This window comes from Fragaria vesca, linkage group LG3, assembly GCF_000184155.1.
Source record: "Fragaria vesca subsp. vesca linkage group LG3, FraVesHawaii_1.0, whole genome shotgun sequence".
Classification (NCBI taxonomy): domain Eukaryota; kingdom Viridiplantae; phylum Streptophyta; class Magnoliopsida; order Rosales; family Rosaceae; genus Fragaria; species Fragaria vesca.
In genome coordinates, this window is record NC_020493.1 from 4,841,139 (window position 1) to 4,856,094 (window position 14,956).

The 14,956-nt window shown below is 37.7% G+C and overlaps 1 protein-coding gene and 1 non-coding gene across 2 annotated transcripts; both read left to right on the top strand.

The window, feature by feature from the left end:
* Window positions 1–2,801: 2,801 nt before the first annotated feature.
* Window positions 2,802–2,872, top strand: TRNAG-GCC. The gene has a single exon. It is a non-coding gene; the product is annotated as a tRNA-Gly (tRNA).
* A 533-nt stretch (window positions 2,873–3,405) lies between these two features.
* On the top strand, window positions 3,406–9,825 carry LOC101291213 (serine/threonine-protein kinase CBK1-like). The gene is made up of 14 exons (XM_004293633.1): window positions 3,406–3,471; window positions 3,624–3,867; window positions 3,970–4,144; window positions 4,257–4,340; window positions 4,494–4,735; window positions 6,350–6,596; window positions 7,212–7,291; window positions 7,371–7,455; window positions 7,661–7,792; window positions 7,881–7,994; window positions 8,518–8,565; window positions 8,676–8,760; window positions 8,960–9,016; window positions 9,093–9,825. The coding sequence occupies exons 2-14, from the start codon at window positions 3,665–3,667 to the stop codon at window positions 9,233–9,235; spliced, it is 1,695 nt and encodes a 564-aa protein (XP_004293681.1). The 5' UTR covers window positions 3,406–3,471; window positions 3,624–3,664; the 3' UTR covers window positions 9,236–9,825.
* Window positions 9,826–14,956: the final 5,131 nt, after the last annotated feature.

The window sequence follows — 14,956 nt, forward strand, 5'->3', positions numbered from 1 at the left end:
GGGTTAGGTCTCCAGAACTAATCATACTAATGACCCGGAGCCAATCGAACGCTAGATCGAGGAATCGACTATTATTCTCTTTGTGTTGTAATGTCTAATCGAAGATATGATCGAGATTGGTGGCTGAATGCTTCACTCGTTTTGTTAATCATGGGTTACAACTTAGAACACACCTATAGATCACATCGAATAAAAGCCATGATCAGCTGGTGAATGTTTACTGCACAAAATTGGCATATGATTTAAAGGCATGAGGGGTACATGGAAGAGACTTGTAACTACATAATTTGGGACAATGCTGAGCCACTTTTGCAAGCACGTGGATTCAGTACCAGTTTTAGTATATTTCTTGCAAGATGGTAAATCAATTTTGTTCTATATATCATGTGATGAATCATTGCTAGCTTGCAATCAATGGCAAGTACTGATGCAGGAGGCTGGGTGGTAATTCCCTTTTACTTACTATACAAAGTGATGTAAGGTTGGAGTGGGTGGTGGACGTCAGAGGCGGAGCCTGAAATTTATCTTAAAGGGGGCGGATAATACATAGTCAAATGAAAATTTAATTCTTACCGATATAATTAATCAAACATAATTATTAGTGTACAACTGTACATAAAGGTTACACATTTTGGTCATCAAAATGGTGGTCAGGGTGGACTGCCACTCCGGGGCCTAGAGCAGGTTAAGGTCAAGACCCCTCCCCATCGAATGTTTTTCACTTGCAGAGGATCGAACCAGAGACCTCCTTATTACCAGGAGTATCTCTGTAACATTCGCCCAACAACAAGCAGACCTATCATACTTTACCACTAGACCAAACCCACATGGGTACATAAAGGTTACACATTTGCTCTTATTTTTTCATTAACTTCCTCAAATGTTTAAACCTTAATACATAAATTTTATAGCAATTAGACATAAATTATAGATTGGCATTAATCTATTTTATTCATTTAAGAAAACAAGAATTGAGTGCAAAGACGTTTTCTTTTTGTTCCCCTACTCAGTTTATAAGTAGTTTCCAGATTTATAAGAGGGGTGCCATCAAGTATAATCACCCACAAACTTTTCCTAAATTAATATCATCTTAGTTAGAAATCATACATCAACCAAAAGATCAAGGGGTGCCATGGCACCCTTTTGGTCTTTACCTAGTTCCGCCATTGATGGCGGTGGAGTAGAGTTTATTTCTAGCATATGAGAATTACTGCAAACACAAATGATATTGCTACATTTTAAATAAATAAAAAAATTTATTAAATAACTCACACACCCTTACATATGTTTAGTGAGGTTTTGAACCTATGACCTTGATCAATGTTGTCGGTTAGGCTACCTAACCAACCAGGCCACGGCTCACCGACAATGATATTACTATATAAGTAAACGAGAAGTGGAATGTATTTTTGTTTTTACCCTGGCCTCATGCATGTTATGAGCATGTTTTCCAATCACCTAACTAAATCATGAACTTCTAATCTCATCCATCTTGCATGTTGATCGATAGAGATCGAGTTCTAACAACAATTGATCATGATTAATCTGGTTATATCTTAACCTCTCAACGTACGTGTTATGAGAGCACTTCCTTTGCAATAATATACAAGCATCGTGGTAGGATTATGTACTCCGGAAATATTATTGGATGTTATATAGTTTTAAGATATTGGTGTAAATTAAAATTTTGTGACGATGTAGCTGTATCACTTTTATTTCTCAAACATTGGTACGAAAACAGACATAACAATCGATAATATTGAATGAAATGAAAGATCCAATGATATCCAACGTCAGTTATTTTAGTTAGCGCTAGATTCAATGTTGAAAGATTTTTATGTTAGCTAGATAAGGACATTTTTCTTTACCATCTCCATTGTAATTTTTGTTTTTGGAGGATTAGTGAGAGGGGTTCAGGTGTCAACCTAGCTTGTATGAATTCCCATATTCATTAGTTGCATCCAGAGACAGAGCAAAAGAAGATAAAAGGACAAAAATAAACACAAACCTTCGTTGTTAGCTAGTCTAAACATAGCATCTACCAGAAAACCTAATACCTCTAGTCATATAGAAGTAAGATCAAAGCGGATGTGATACCTAATGTCTATCGGTTCTGCATAAACGTTTTCATATGGTTGCATTGAACAAAATAATACCTCATTAGCGAAGAAAAACCAGTGATAAAAAATAAAGATATGAATAGAAAACTATGTTACATTATTAGAGAAAACTCCGGAGTAATTTTTTAGAAGTAAAGAACATTTATAAAAGATGTTAGCGTCTTCATCATATCTATTTGATTGCAAGAGCCTTTTATTTTGATTTTCAAAGACTAAAAGATTCATGCACAATTTCCCTTCATCTGCATGTATTCTACGATTTGATACAGCCAAATATGAACTTCTTTAAACCTTCCACATTTTCCCAGTATAATGCAGTGAAGAAGTCGGAGGTAATTAATTGGTATATATTAACTTGCGTCACAATCTAAACGGGTAATGATATCAGCAGGTTTCAGAAGCATAATAAGGGTAAGGCTATATTTTGGAATGCGTTATAACCTTTGTTTAACATGCACATTAGATTTGATCAAAGTTCAAGCATTATAAAAACAAAGATTAAATGGTTGAGATTATTCAATCTAACTATACTTGAAACATGTCAAATGAACTCTGAAGAATTAAAAGGCTAGCGTAGGCAGAGTTTGAATCACAGACAAAATAGATGAACTCGTCTCACCTGTTGAACTTAAAAAATGATCACTGGAAAAGTACCTGTTTTAGAGAATACCTCTCAACTTGGCACCAGTGGTCTAGTGGTAGAATAGTACCCTGCCACGGTACAGACCCGGGTTCGATTCCCGGCTGGTGCATTTTCTTATTTCTTTTGAACTCTTCTTCATTTTTGTTAAAGTCTCACTCTATCTCTCACAGTCTCACCTACCCTGCGCTTTTCTCCTCTAACCATGGTTAAACCTTCCCACGCGTTTTCAAACGCAAACATCCAAACCCCGGTCACCCCCAGACTTCACGGTCACGATTCATTCAGTTACGCGTTACTTCCAAGTTTGCGCGCCTTTACGCCCCATCCGACGTGGCCACACCGTCGTCCTTTTCGTGCCATCACGTTCCCCGCCACGTGTCCGTCCCTGACCCCGGTCACCTCCTCCCTCCCTTCCCGCGACGGCAACTCCCACCACGCCTAATAATCATCGTCAAAATCACACTTCCCCAAACCACCCCCACCAAGGCCACCATCTCCACCAAACAATCTCATTCCCGAGGGCAGTTCCGTCTGTTCAACAGGCCTGTCAATTTTAACCACATTAATTATAACGAAAATTTATTATTATCCTTTCTTCTCTGATGAGTCTTCCCTAGTAAAAAAGGAAGGAGTACAGAAACTGCTCCATCGTTGATTCAGTCGCCACAGTTTCCACGTGAGCTTATCCCGATGCGATCTCCGCACTCCGTCAGTATTTTATTTCAGTTCTTCGCTTAATATCATTATCGTTTCTGATCCTCCACCTCCAATTTTTTTTGTTTTGATTTTTTCGGTTGCGATTTTGTGGAATATAATATCACCGATTGAACATTTTGACTTGGATTGTACTGGAACCGCAGAGCCGCAGTTGACTGAGAGGTTTTCTTCTAGTTTTCCGGCGATGGATTCTGCTCGGAGTTGGTTCCAGAAGTTTCAGCCGAGAGCGAAGAAGAAGGGGACGGAATACGCTACAGATGAACGGCCGGCTTCTTTGGACGACGAGGCGCCGTCGGCTGCGACAAAGCAGAAGGTGGAGGCGGCGAAGCAGTACATAGAGAACCACTACAAGGCGCAAATGAAGTGCTTGCAGGACAGGAAGGAGAGGTAGAGTAGACTCAGTAAAGCAAGTCTGCTGATTTTGTGTTTGGATTGGAGGTAAGGCTGTGTTTGGGAATTGAATTTGTGTTTTTTGTGGCCTAATTGCAGGCGATGGATGCTGGAGAGGCGGTTGGCGGATGCCGAAGTTTCGCAGGAGGATCAGATGAATGTGCTCAAGTATTTGGAGCAGAAGGAGACAGAGTATATGCATCTTCAGAGGCATAAGATGGGGGTTGATGACTTTCAGCTGTTGACGATTATCGGAAGAGGCGCATTTGGAGAGGTGTGATCTTGTTGCGTTTTGGTTTTCGTAATTTCTTTGTTGTTGTTGATGGAGTTGTTCTTTATATCAAATGCATTTGCCTTTATTTGTGTGGTGAAAAAAAAAAATGCAGGTGAGAATTTGCAGGGAGAAGTCTACTGGCCAGGTGTATGCCATGAAAAAGCTCAAGAAATTGGAGATGCTCCGAAGAGGCCAGGTAGAATTAACCTTAATGAAGAACTATGAGTTCCATCTTAATTGTGTGGAAATCACTTGTTTCTTTGCTCTGCGGCATTAGTAGTGTATATAGTGTGAGTTTCCTCTTAATCGTAATACTTAATACTTACATTCTTTCATTTCTCTTTGGAAGGTGGAGCATGTTAAAGCTGAAAGAAATCTTCTCGCGGAGGTCGATAGTGCTTACATTGTCAAGCTCTACTGCTCCTTTCAAGATGAGGAGTTTTTGTATCTAATAATGGAATATCTTCCGGGAGGTGACATGATGACATTACTAATGCGCAAAGATATCTTGACTGAAGATGAAGCAAGGTTTTATGTCGGAGAAACTGTTCTTGCCATTGAGTCTATTCATAAGCACAACTACATTCACAGGTTTTTTACCTCATTTTTCTTGTTCCTTACTGAATTAGATCCAAGTACTGACTGAATGTAGAGCATCTCTGGCAGTAGAGTTAAATTTATTGCTAAATTTGTCAACATTTAGATTTAAAGTAGCAATTTTTAAACTTTTGCTCAAGCAGTATTGCTAAATTGTATACATTAGCTAAGTTTTAGTTAATTGTCTCCCCAAGATTGATAAATTTATCAATTTTCTCTATCAATTTCTAAATTTATCAACTTCTTAAGTTTACTGCAGGAGCAAAGATTCATTTAAAAATTGATAAATCTCTAATTTTTTTCAATTTATCAATACTGCTGGAGATGCATTACACTATGCCAAGAATACTAGTCTAGTCAGCAGTTATAGGTGTCTTTTACTTTTAGCCAAACAGAACACTGGCACTTTATGTATATTTTTCCTTTAAAGTATACTGGCCTGGCTTAAGTTTTGCCTGATATGATACATTTCCTGATATATATATATATAGGAATTCTCAGGTGCGGACGTCCGCACGAAAGTTTTGGTGCGGATTTCCATTTTTGCACCACTTCCCGATCGAATTTCCTCAAACTTCCTTCTAGACATATCTAGATCATCTTGTGTAGATCATCTCTGCAAAATTTCAGTCAATTTGGTGATCGTTAAGGCCCTCAAAATCGAAAAACAACAATCTGACGGACTGAATTTTGTCCGGTTCATCATGTCCATTTGTTTTTTGATTTTGAGGGCCTTAACGATCACCAAATTGGCTGAAATTTTGCAGAGATGATCTTCACAAGATGATCTAGATATGTCTAGAAGGAAGTTTGAGGAAATTCGATCGGGAAGTGGTGCAAAAATGGAAATCCGCACCAAAAACTTTGATGCGGACGTCCGCAGCCGAGAAGGGCTGTATATATATATAAGCCTTCTCAGCTGCGGACGTCCGCACCACTTTACGGTGTGGATTTCGGTCCGTTCGCCACCGTACGGCGCCGGCGAGGGCACGTCTCCACCCCAGCGGACTCCAGTAGCTTCCCCGATCACTTTTCCTCCTCGGCGAGTCCGCAGAATTCCAGTTTTCCTGCGAGATAGATTTTGTTTGAAGTTTTGGGTGATCTCGCCGGAAAACTGGAATTCGGCGGACTTGCCGGGGAGGGAAAGTGATCGGGGACGCTGTTGGAGGCCGCTGGGGTGGAGGCACGCCGTCGTTGGAGCCGTACGGAGGAGAACGGAGGGACGTCCGCACTTTAAGGGCTGTGCGGACGTCCTCTTTAGATCCTCTCCGTGTGTGTGTGTATATATATATATATATATATCCACTGTGTGTGTACAGTTCCCTTCCAGAGCGGTGTCCCGCTTTGAAATTAAAGTGTGGACCTCCTTATTTCGCACATATTAAGCCACCCTGATTACGGAAGTGACAAAAATTATTAAGCCATCCTGTCAGAACGTTGATGATGATCATCCAAACCTTTAGCCAAGTATCCATATGCGCAGTCTTATCATTAGGGTTTCGGTCTGTTTGCGCTATAGTTATTTTATACCCGTGATTATATTATTTGCTTTTTAGATTATTGCTTCAAGTGGCATATGGTCATGATGATTTTTTTTCTTTTTGATAGGGATATTAAGCCTGATAATTTACTGCTCGACCGTCATGGCCACATGAAGCTTTCAGATTTTGGGTTATGTAAGCCTTTAGGCACTAATAGCTTTCCGGATCTCATTGAGAATGACTCAGCAGTAGGAAGGAATTTAAAAACTCCTTCAGATAGTAACCAACACTCTAAACAGCAATCCAATCCTCCTGCACCAAAAAGAACACAGCAGGAAAAGTTATTGCACTGGCAAAAGAACAGACGAATGTTGGTATGTTCTATTCTTTGCTGTTTTACTCATCAGGTGAAGGTCTAGAGTTGTCAGTTGCATACATGGACTTTTTGGATGAGATTGTTGCTTCTTCATCATCCTTTACTTGGCCTACGTTAAAATAGAATTGTTCCTGGTGACTTGGTTAGACATGCATATAGAAAGAATGTAACTCGTAAATCGTAAGATACGATAGTAAAACGAAAGGTAAATTGTGTTTCTTTGTTTGCATATGTGTAGTATCTTTGAATACTGATATATAGTAGAACTAAACAGCCAGTTCCTGTTTGCCGTGTTGGGAAGTTTGCTAAGTTATGGAAGATGAATTAAAACATTGGTTAGGCTGTTGCCACAACTATGCCAGATGAACATCCAATATTGCTGTTGAACTTTGAGTAAACAAGAAGTACATGCCAGCATAGATTGGTCAATGGCATCTAATGCCATTGATATTTCATATACATGCCATCAAGATCATAAGATGTTGTAACGTTCTGGGAAATTTGAGTGAAAATTTTATTGTAGAGATGGACTTTTCCTAAGTTCCTTCTGTGCATTAATTAGGATATGCTTTTGTTTCTTTACATATAAATAGACCTGTCGTATGACATTTAGGCTTATTCAACGGTTGGGACGCCAGACTACATTGCTCCAGAAGTACTGCTGAAGAAAGGATATGGAATGGAATGTGATTGGTTAGTTGAACTTTTCTGCACATCTATCACCTAATGGCATAAGATAGTTATTTAGTTTCTTACAAGATATTTGTGTCAGGTGGTCTCTTGGTGCAATCATGTATGAGATGCTTGTGGGCTTTCCACCTTTCTATTCTGAAGAACCTATGTTCACATGCAAAAAGGTACATATAGTGTTGACTTCCAGCTTTACAATTTGTGATATTGGGATAGGGTTTCGGTTTTGTGGGGTTATGCAAGGCAGATTTTACAAATTGTGTCTCATATCCTGATCAAGTACTTGAAAAGTTAATCATTATTAATCGGAAATTCTCCTGCAGACATAACTTCTATATTCTTATCAAATTAATGGTTACTGTATCCATGCAGATTGTAAACTGGAGAGCTCATCTGAAATTCCCGGAGGAAGCAAAGCTCTCTGTTGAGGCTAAAGATCTCATTTGCAAGCTCCTATGCAATGTTGAGCAAAGACTTGGGACTAAAGGAGCTTATGAAATAAAAGTTAGTATGCATACGCACAATTTTCTTCCTCTCTGTTTTTTGGTCTTACGATTTATGTATTTAAGTTGACACTTGTTTTCCTATTTAGGCACACCCATGGTTTAAAGGGTTACAATGGGATAGATTATATCAGATGGAAGCTGCCTTTATACCAGAGGTTAACAACGAGTTAGATACTCAAAACTTTGAGAAGTTTGAAGAGGTAAGGAAATTATTATATCTTTTCAGTTTGGTTGCCGCAGTACTCTTTTCCATCCTTTTTTTTTTTGTCACATTTGGCATTATTCAGTCGTTTAACTTTGATTATGCTTGAAGGTAGCAAATCTTAAACCTTTTTGAACTGTTGTTGTGAATAACTGCCTGAAAGGGTTACCTTAACTATGTGTAGAAAGGGAACGATCTGGATGAGAAACTTTGCCATGTTATTGAATTTATGTCTCTTATCAATGAATAAGATAAAGAGTTTGCATTCCACTGAGAAAATACAATGAATACTTGCTCATGTTTACCATTCATGACAAGTCAAGAAGATGGTTTAAATTTCTATCATTGTTGGTTTTAAAAGAAAATTTGTAGCTTCTGCACATTATGTTGTTTTAATCATGTATGAAACTTTTCTTTCCAATCTAGTGTAAGCGCGATTTTGTTATATTTGTGTTCATCCCTTGTTTGTTGATGCTTTCATGTGGCAAGTTAAGCATATATTCTCTTTTCCATGCTTGCAGTTGGGTGCTTCTGTAGAAACTCCATCAAAGTCTGGTCCATGGAGAAAGGCAAGTAACTAATTCAATTACTAAAACAAACCCTTTTTTCTGCAGTTAAGACAGCCTTTTCTTTTGTAAACCCTGTTGACCAATGAATCATCTACTTGCGTTCATTTCAGATGCTGTCGACCATGGATTCAAATTTTGTTGGTTATACATACAAGAATTATGAAATTGTCAATGAGCATCACATGCCTGGGATGGGTAAGTATTTATTAAACCAGTAAATTATGTCATGAAAACCAACTAAGATCAGTATCAATATTCATAGACCACAGTGCAAAGTTTGACGGTATTAATATATCTGAATCAATAGATGATTATTCTTGAATCTCCTTCAAATTATTCAATGAAGGTTTCTTTCCTTTTCCTTGTTTACTGATGAATGCAAACTTTAATGCAGCTGAGTTGAAGAAAAAGACTAACAAGCCAAAGAGACCTTCTGTTAAGGCATTATTCGGTATGTGCTTCTTGCAGTCACTGTTCCTGAATTGCATTATTCAGTCTCTAAACTCCACTTTGTTGTTTCGTTCCAGACACGCCTGATCCTCCGGACTCCCCAACACAGGGAACTTCTCTCAACCATATGTCCACTCTGTCGTCTGTCTCGGAAGGCTCTGAGCCATCTTGGCAATCTAGCAGACCCCCACAATATCCGCCCAAACCTCCAAGAAGATAGCAAGCAAAGTGCACTTTGCTAGTTGATATCTAGCCGAAGGAAATTTAAGAGAAGCTTACAAAATGGTGAAAGGCAAAGATAGGAAATTGGTATCTGAATACTGTAAGTCTTAGTTATAAATGCGTTCATTAGTAATCCTCTTGTGTATTACAAGTAGTGATGTTCATTCACCATATAATCACCTAGATTAGTGAAAAAGAGGCTGAGCTTCATATTTTAGGGTCTAATCAATGATTTATTCATAGGTTCATAGGTGATATAGTAAATTCCCTCGAAAAATTGTCAACTTCCAAACTTGTAGCCTGTTCATATAGAGATTTAGTGACAAAGTGAATCAAGTGCTACATACTTATTTTCTCTTCATGAGAAGGCATGTAAATTCTTTTACTTATTTCATTATACTGTAACTGTTATTGTAAGCTGTGTGCACAAACAGGAGCATTTCATGTATGGAGGCTACGATCACATAAGGCTTGTAAAATCACTTCTTTTCCCTTTTTGCAAGAGTTTTCATCATCGGAGATTGATTGTACAAATCCATGTTTAGCATCCAAATGTAGAATCTGAAAATTTCAACAAGAATAGTTGAATATACGGCTGAGTCTGTGTCCATAGTGTAATTTTTTTTTTTTCTTTTCTCTCTTCTCTTTTCTAGTCTTCTCATTTTAGGAGGGGCAAATGCTATTACCTGTGCAAAGCGTTAACCTTCCGGAGATCAATGAGGGATTGGAAAACTCCTAGCTTAGCTCCACTCAGACTAATTATTTGCTATTTACTCCGCTATTAATTGTTGCAGTCCAGTTTTTCATATGACAAAACTACAAGGAGACTAGCTCGAGGTAGATTTTCTGGGATGAAACAAAAAAAAAAAAAATACCTGTGGGAGGCGGAGACGAGGTGGGCTAGGCGGTTTGTGAATGACGTGGGCCTATCGGGCTTGAGGGGTCCACCATTTAGGTGAAGTTTGTGTTGGGCTTTGGGCTTTGATTCTCTTTTCTATGCGCGGTTTTCCGCTTCAACTTTAAATTCACTTAAAGGGGTTTTACACTGGTCTTAATCAAGATTATCCCCAGAATAAGAACCAGATTAACCAAATCCCGCAATGCTTTTCTTAACTTCTTCTCAGTCTTTATGATCACCTATCCACATGGGAAAGGGCCACGTTTGTACTCAATTCAAGGGCTTTAATATTATCCTTAGCTACCCTTCAAGTAGTTTAATCTTGATTTCAATTTAATTAACATGACAATTTTGCAGTTCCCCACGTATGGGATATGTTAGATTACAATATCATTCTCATGTTTTCGTGGCTCCCCTAAAAAAAGAGAAGTTTTGGAGATTACCAATGGAAGAAGGTACCTATCTTCTTTGCTTGTTTCATACATTATTCAGGTGCACTGCCTCGTATATTATGGACCAACCTCTTTTAATTTGTTGAAAATTAGAAAACAAAATGCACAGCTAAAGTCTACGAGACCAAACCACTTGTATCATTTTTCCCTTATTCCTTTGTTCACTTATAGCTAAAGCCTAAACAATCGGGGCACTGTGGTTGGTGGTGAAGAGCCAAAACCCCACCCCCTCAAATCCTCAATGATAGGCCCTCCATAGTTCTTAGAAATTCCATGTGCTAATTGCGAAGCAATATTGAGATTACTGACTAAACTCGAAAGTGGAATTTAACTTGTCATTTTGTTATTGGGTTTGCCTAGATTGTTCACTTAATTCAAGGTACATTGATGAACCTGGATTATATCAAATCACTAAGCTGTCACGAACCACCTATTGGGATACTCTGCTAGGACTATTTCCACGTGTCTGCTTGGCTTTTAGTTTTTGGCTATGTAGTTACAAATGTATAATGAAAACAACGACGAATTCATAATACGTACTCAATATAAGTATCTGTTGAAGTGAACAAAAACATTTGTGATTCTCGCATGATTACATGTTGTGAAAGGATTGTACATATATTTCCCAATTCAATTCTAATGATCAAGCTCAAAACATTGAAATTGAGATCAAGATCGAATAACATAAAGGCTAGCTAGGGTTAGGGTTGAGATATGGTAAGCTTAACGCGAACTCCCCCTTTGACCTAGCTAATATGGGGCCTGCAGGGACATTGGATGTTTGGACTGTGATAGCTAGCAAATTAGGGCAAATGACAAAAGACAGCTGGTGCTCACAGCCGTCCAAGTAGACGATAATGGTTGGGCATTATCTATGTGAGTGAACAGAAGCACCAGTCAGATTCAGGTCATCAGGTCAGTTCAGGCCAGGCCATGCTTACCGGTAACGTCGCCGGTAGGAGGATCCAAGTGGTGACGTTCAGAGGTGTGGCAACTTCATAAGCAAAGTGTCATGCGTGCAAATCAACAGCCTTATCATAATCAGGGACCAGAATAGATTATAAAACTGCAGCAAAATATTACAGACACCTCATTTCCCCATAGTTTAATTCCTCTCAGCATTCGTAAGCATCCCACCAAGGGTTGGAACGTTGGAATTTTAAAGACCCCCCGATGAGTCATGGACTCAAGTATTAGTTTAATTTTGGTTTCTAATTTTTCTGTTGAATTAATAATCCTGTGTCTGCTTCACATGGCAGGTTGCTAGCTATAACGATTCTTTGTGGGAAGACAAAAGCTCTGTAGAGAACTGCACAGAGAATCCCAGTTCAATTTTGTTTTCGAGCGAGGCTGATGAAGCTCGTCATGCAACAACGTGGGGCAAGTGTTTGTCTATATATCTTGCTCTTGCTGAGTCTGATCTGATCAAAAGCCAGTGTCCATCAATAATGGTCGATCTAGCAAACTAAACTATAAAATGGGATTTTGCGGTTGAGAGAATGGACCACTCGATCAAAAAAGCTCAGGAACTTTTTGTTAACAAGCCCTCCCCAATATTATAGAACAGGTCCAGACTGCAGAGAAGTCATTTTTATAATTATCCAGCTTTTTAAACAGAAGAAATTAAATACCACACATGATCAAGTTGTGTAAACTGTAAATGGGTAATTATCTATAGCTATCTAATTAGCTGTTTTTTTTTGTATAAAATTACAGCACTATTGCTAGCTAGGCTAGTAGGACTTGATTAGTGATTAAATTATCAGCTTAATTTTTCAATTTATTCTAATTCATGTGGAGTTCTGCTAATTTAGTTTAAAGAGTTGTGTACAATGTCGGTATATTGTATGCATAAACAAATGATTTTTAACCGTCGCCGAAATAGTTTTCATTATCTCTTCTATTCGTACGTACAATATCATCGTGTTAGAGTTTATACATAAATTTTAATATCAAACTATCGTTTATTAATTATAGTTAATTGTTTTGGTCCAAATTAATAAGAATTTTTCGAACGGGAAGAATGAAATTTTTAAATTCTCATTTTTTTTCACTTGTACTGTTTAGTGAGTTATATTTAGCATGCATGTGCTTCACAAATAGATAGAAACAAATGAGGAAATAGAGAAAGCATTAAGAAAGTAAGCTAGTGATCGAGGAGACAAAGAACGATGGCAACACTGCTCTTTTGAAGAAATTTCAAAGCCAAAACTATTGATGAACTCTTGAAGTGCCCTAATTAACGAGGGTATGAGAGAGACTAGTCTCAAAATGTCTAATCTAATTATAATGTATGAGACTATGAGGAGTGAGGACGGTGATTCCTTCAATCATTATTGACCCATTATATATACTTTCAATATTCTAATCAACAGCCACCTTCTCTTCCCATATTTGTTTCTTAAAATTAAAGAAATCCAACAGTCATATCAAATTACATGATGTAAATTATTATGATCTATGTTGATAATGATCGATGTTAATTGCTTAATTAGCACCATCTTTGATCTTTGAACTAGTCATATGAACACTAGACTCCAAAAACAAACAGAACTTTTAGACCAAAGCAGAATGCATTTTTATCTGATGACCTCTGAAAACACAATCATCGATCAACTAATTAGTAAAACCTTATGTAATATACTCCATTATGATCAATCTAACTCTAACCCTTGTCTTTCATCATCCCGACATATGTTGTATCTCACCCCATTTTGTGAACCTCACTTTCATCACAATCACCTTTTATTTCCTGTTAGGCTCATAATCCCCTTTTTAACTCACTTAATTAGAGAATTAGTGGAGTGGCTTCTGAAATAGTTGAAAAATGCAAAGGAACCCACAAGCTAGCAAGTACTAAGCCAATGAAAAGAAAAAAAGGCAATGTCATTATGCTTATTAATTTGATATGTTGTTTTGGTTTGTTTTTGGAATGGTTTTGGCCTAGTTCCTCATTCCTCACCTCATGTATTTTCTTTTTATTATTAATAAAAAATCTGATAAGAGATGAGCGTGCGGTGAGTTCCTGATTGTGTTCCTGATTGTAGCGGTTACATCCAGGGTATAGTGGGTGCTCTGTCATCTAACAGACTGTTACATAGAAGCTGATATCGCCTAATTTTTGTCATATTAAGAGAAAAAAAAACAAATACTAGAACAGCAATTACACATTGATCTCTATTTCATATATCAATGTTTTCAATGGTAATGGCCAAATTAAGGTCAACCGGTGTTGACTTTGAAAAATGTTGCATATATGCATCATCAGTCCAGAGCAATAAGGAAAGTAAACATATAAGAATCGATCACTAGAAAAAAAATTGTAGCATCTTAATATTGTATCCGCTGCAAGCTAGCACTATACCTCTAAATAATGCTAATAGATTGTATGTATAACATTCCATCATCACCGTATTGTTGGTTGGTAACAGATTAAGTAATTGTAGGATGTAAAGTATTAAACAATCTCCTTCTTCTTGTCTATTTGTTTCAAGTAAAATAAGGGAGTAGGTTAGTTTTTCGGTGAATGGCGTTAGATCGAGTCCCGGCCCTATAATTCGAAGGCGGAATGATCCACCCTAATTTATAAATAGGAAGGGAAAACAAAACTAGGAAAACAGAAATATCGAGTTGTATTTAAACAAAGAAATATTGTAGCAAACCATGCATTGAGATGAGTGAGATCACGCACATAAGGTAAAGGTAGGCACAAAAGTTACTATTTAACGTCTCCAATATATGCATATTCGTCTGCGTGCTGTTTGGTTTTCCTTGTAGTGAAGCGGTAAAAGTGTTTGAACGTATGGTCTATATATAATTTGTATCATCGATCAATCCGTAACATATTAACCATATGTTCAAGCACTTTGAGCTCCAAAATCAAAACTTGGTATAATCTTTTGACATTTGGACTAATCTGCTATGTACTCCATCATCGACTTCCTTTGCACCCGTCCTTACGCCAGTCCGGAGCTTTAGATTGTGAAAATACAAGTGATTGTATTGAAAACTGGCCTATATATACGACTTTCCTTAATCTGTACAACTCTTACCTTCATGATTTGGAACGTAAAATAGAAAAAGGAGCAGAAGTATAGTATTGTGATATAAAGAGTCACTAAACACTAAACCGATTATAGGTACGTATGACTTAAGTCACATCTTAAGAAAACACATTTAGTAGAATTTGTTTCTTTCATTTGGTTGGCCTGAAATTAGTTTCGTGCAAAAATATTTGCTTCCTCATTCTAAACGTTTTGGTGATATACGAACATCGAATGTGGAAAGCTTCGAAAAAGAAACGACGAACGGTGCCATTGTTCATGTTTCGAAACGTTTCTCCGAGAAACGCGGCTACTTGCCGCCTCTT

What these genes read in the sequence shown, in the direction of transcription:
- LOC101291213 (XM_004293633.1), top strand. Translation starts at nt 3,665, where the DNA reads ATGGATTCTGCTCGGAGTTGGTTCCAGAAGTTTCAGCCGAGAGCGAAG. An exon ending in AAGCACAACTACATTCACAG is followed by an intron (nt 4,736 to 6,349) that starts GTTTTTTACCTC and finishes TCTTTTTGATAG; the next exon opens with GGATATTAAGCCTGATAATT. An exon ending in TTCTGTTAAGGCATTATTCG is followed by an intron (nt 9,017 to 9,092) that starts GTATGTGCTTCT and finishes GTTTCGTTCCAG; the next exon opens with ACACGCCTGATCCTCCGGAC.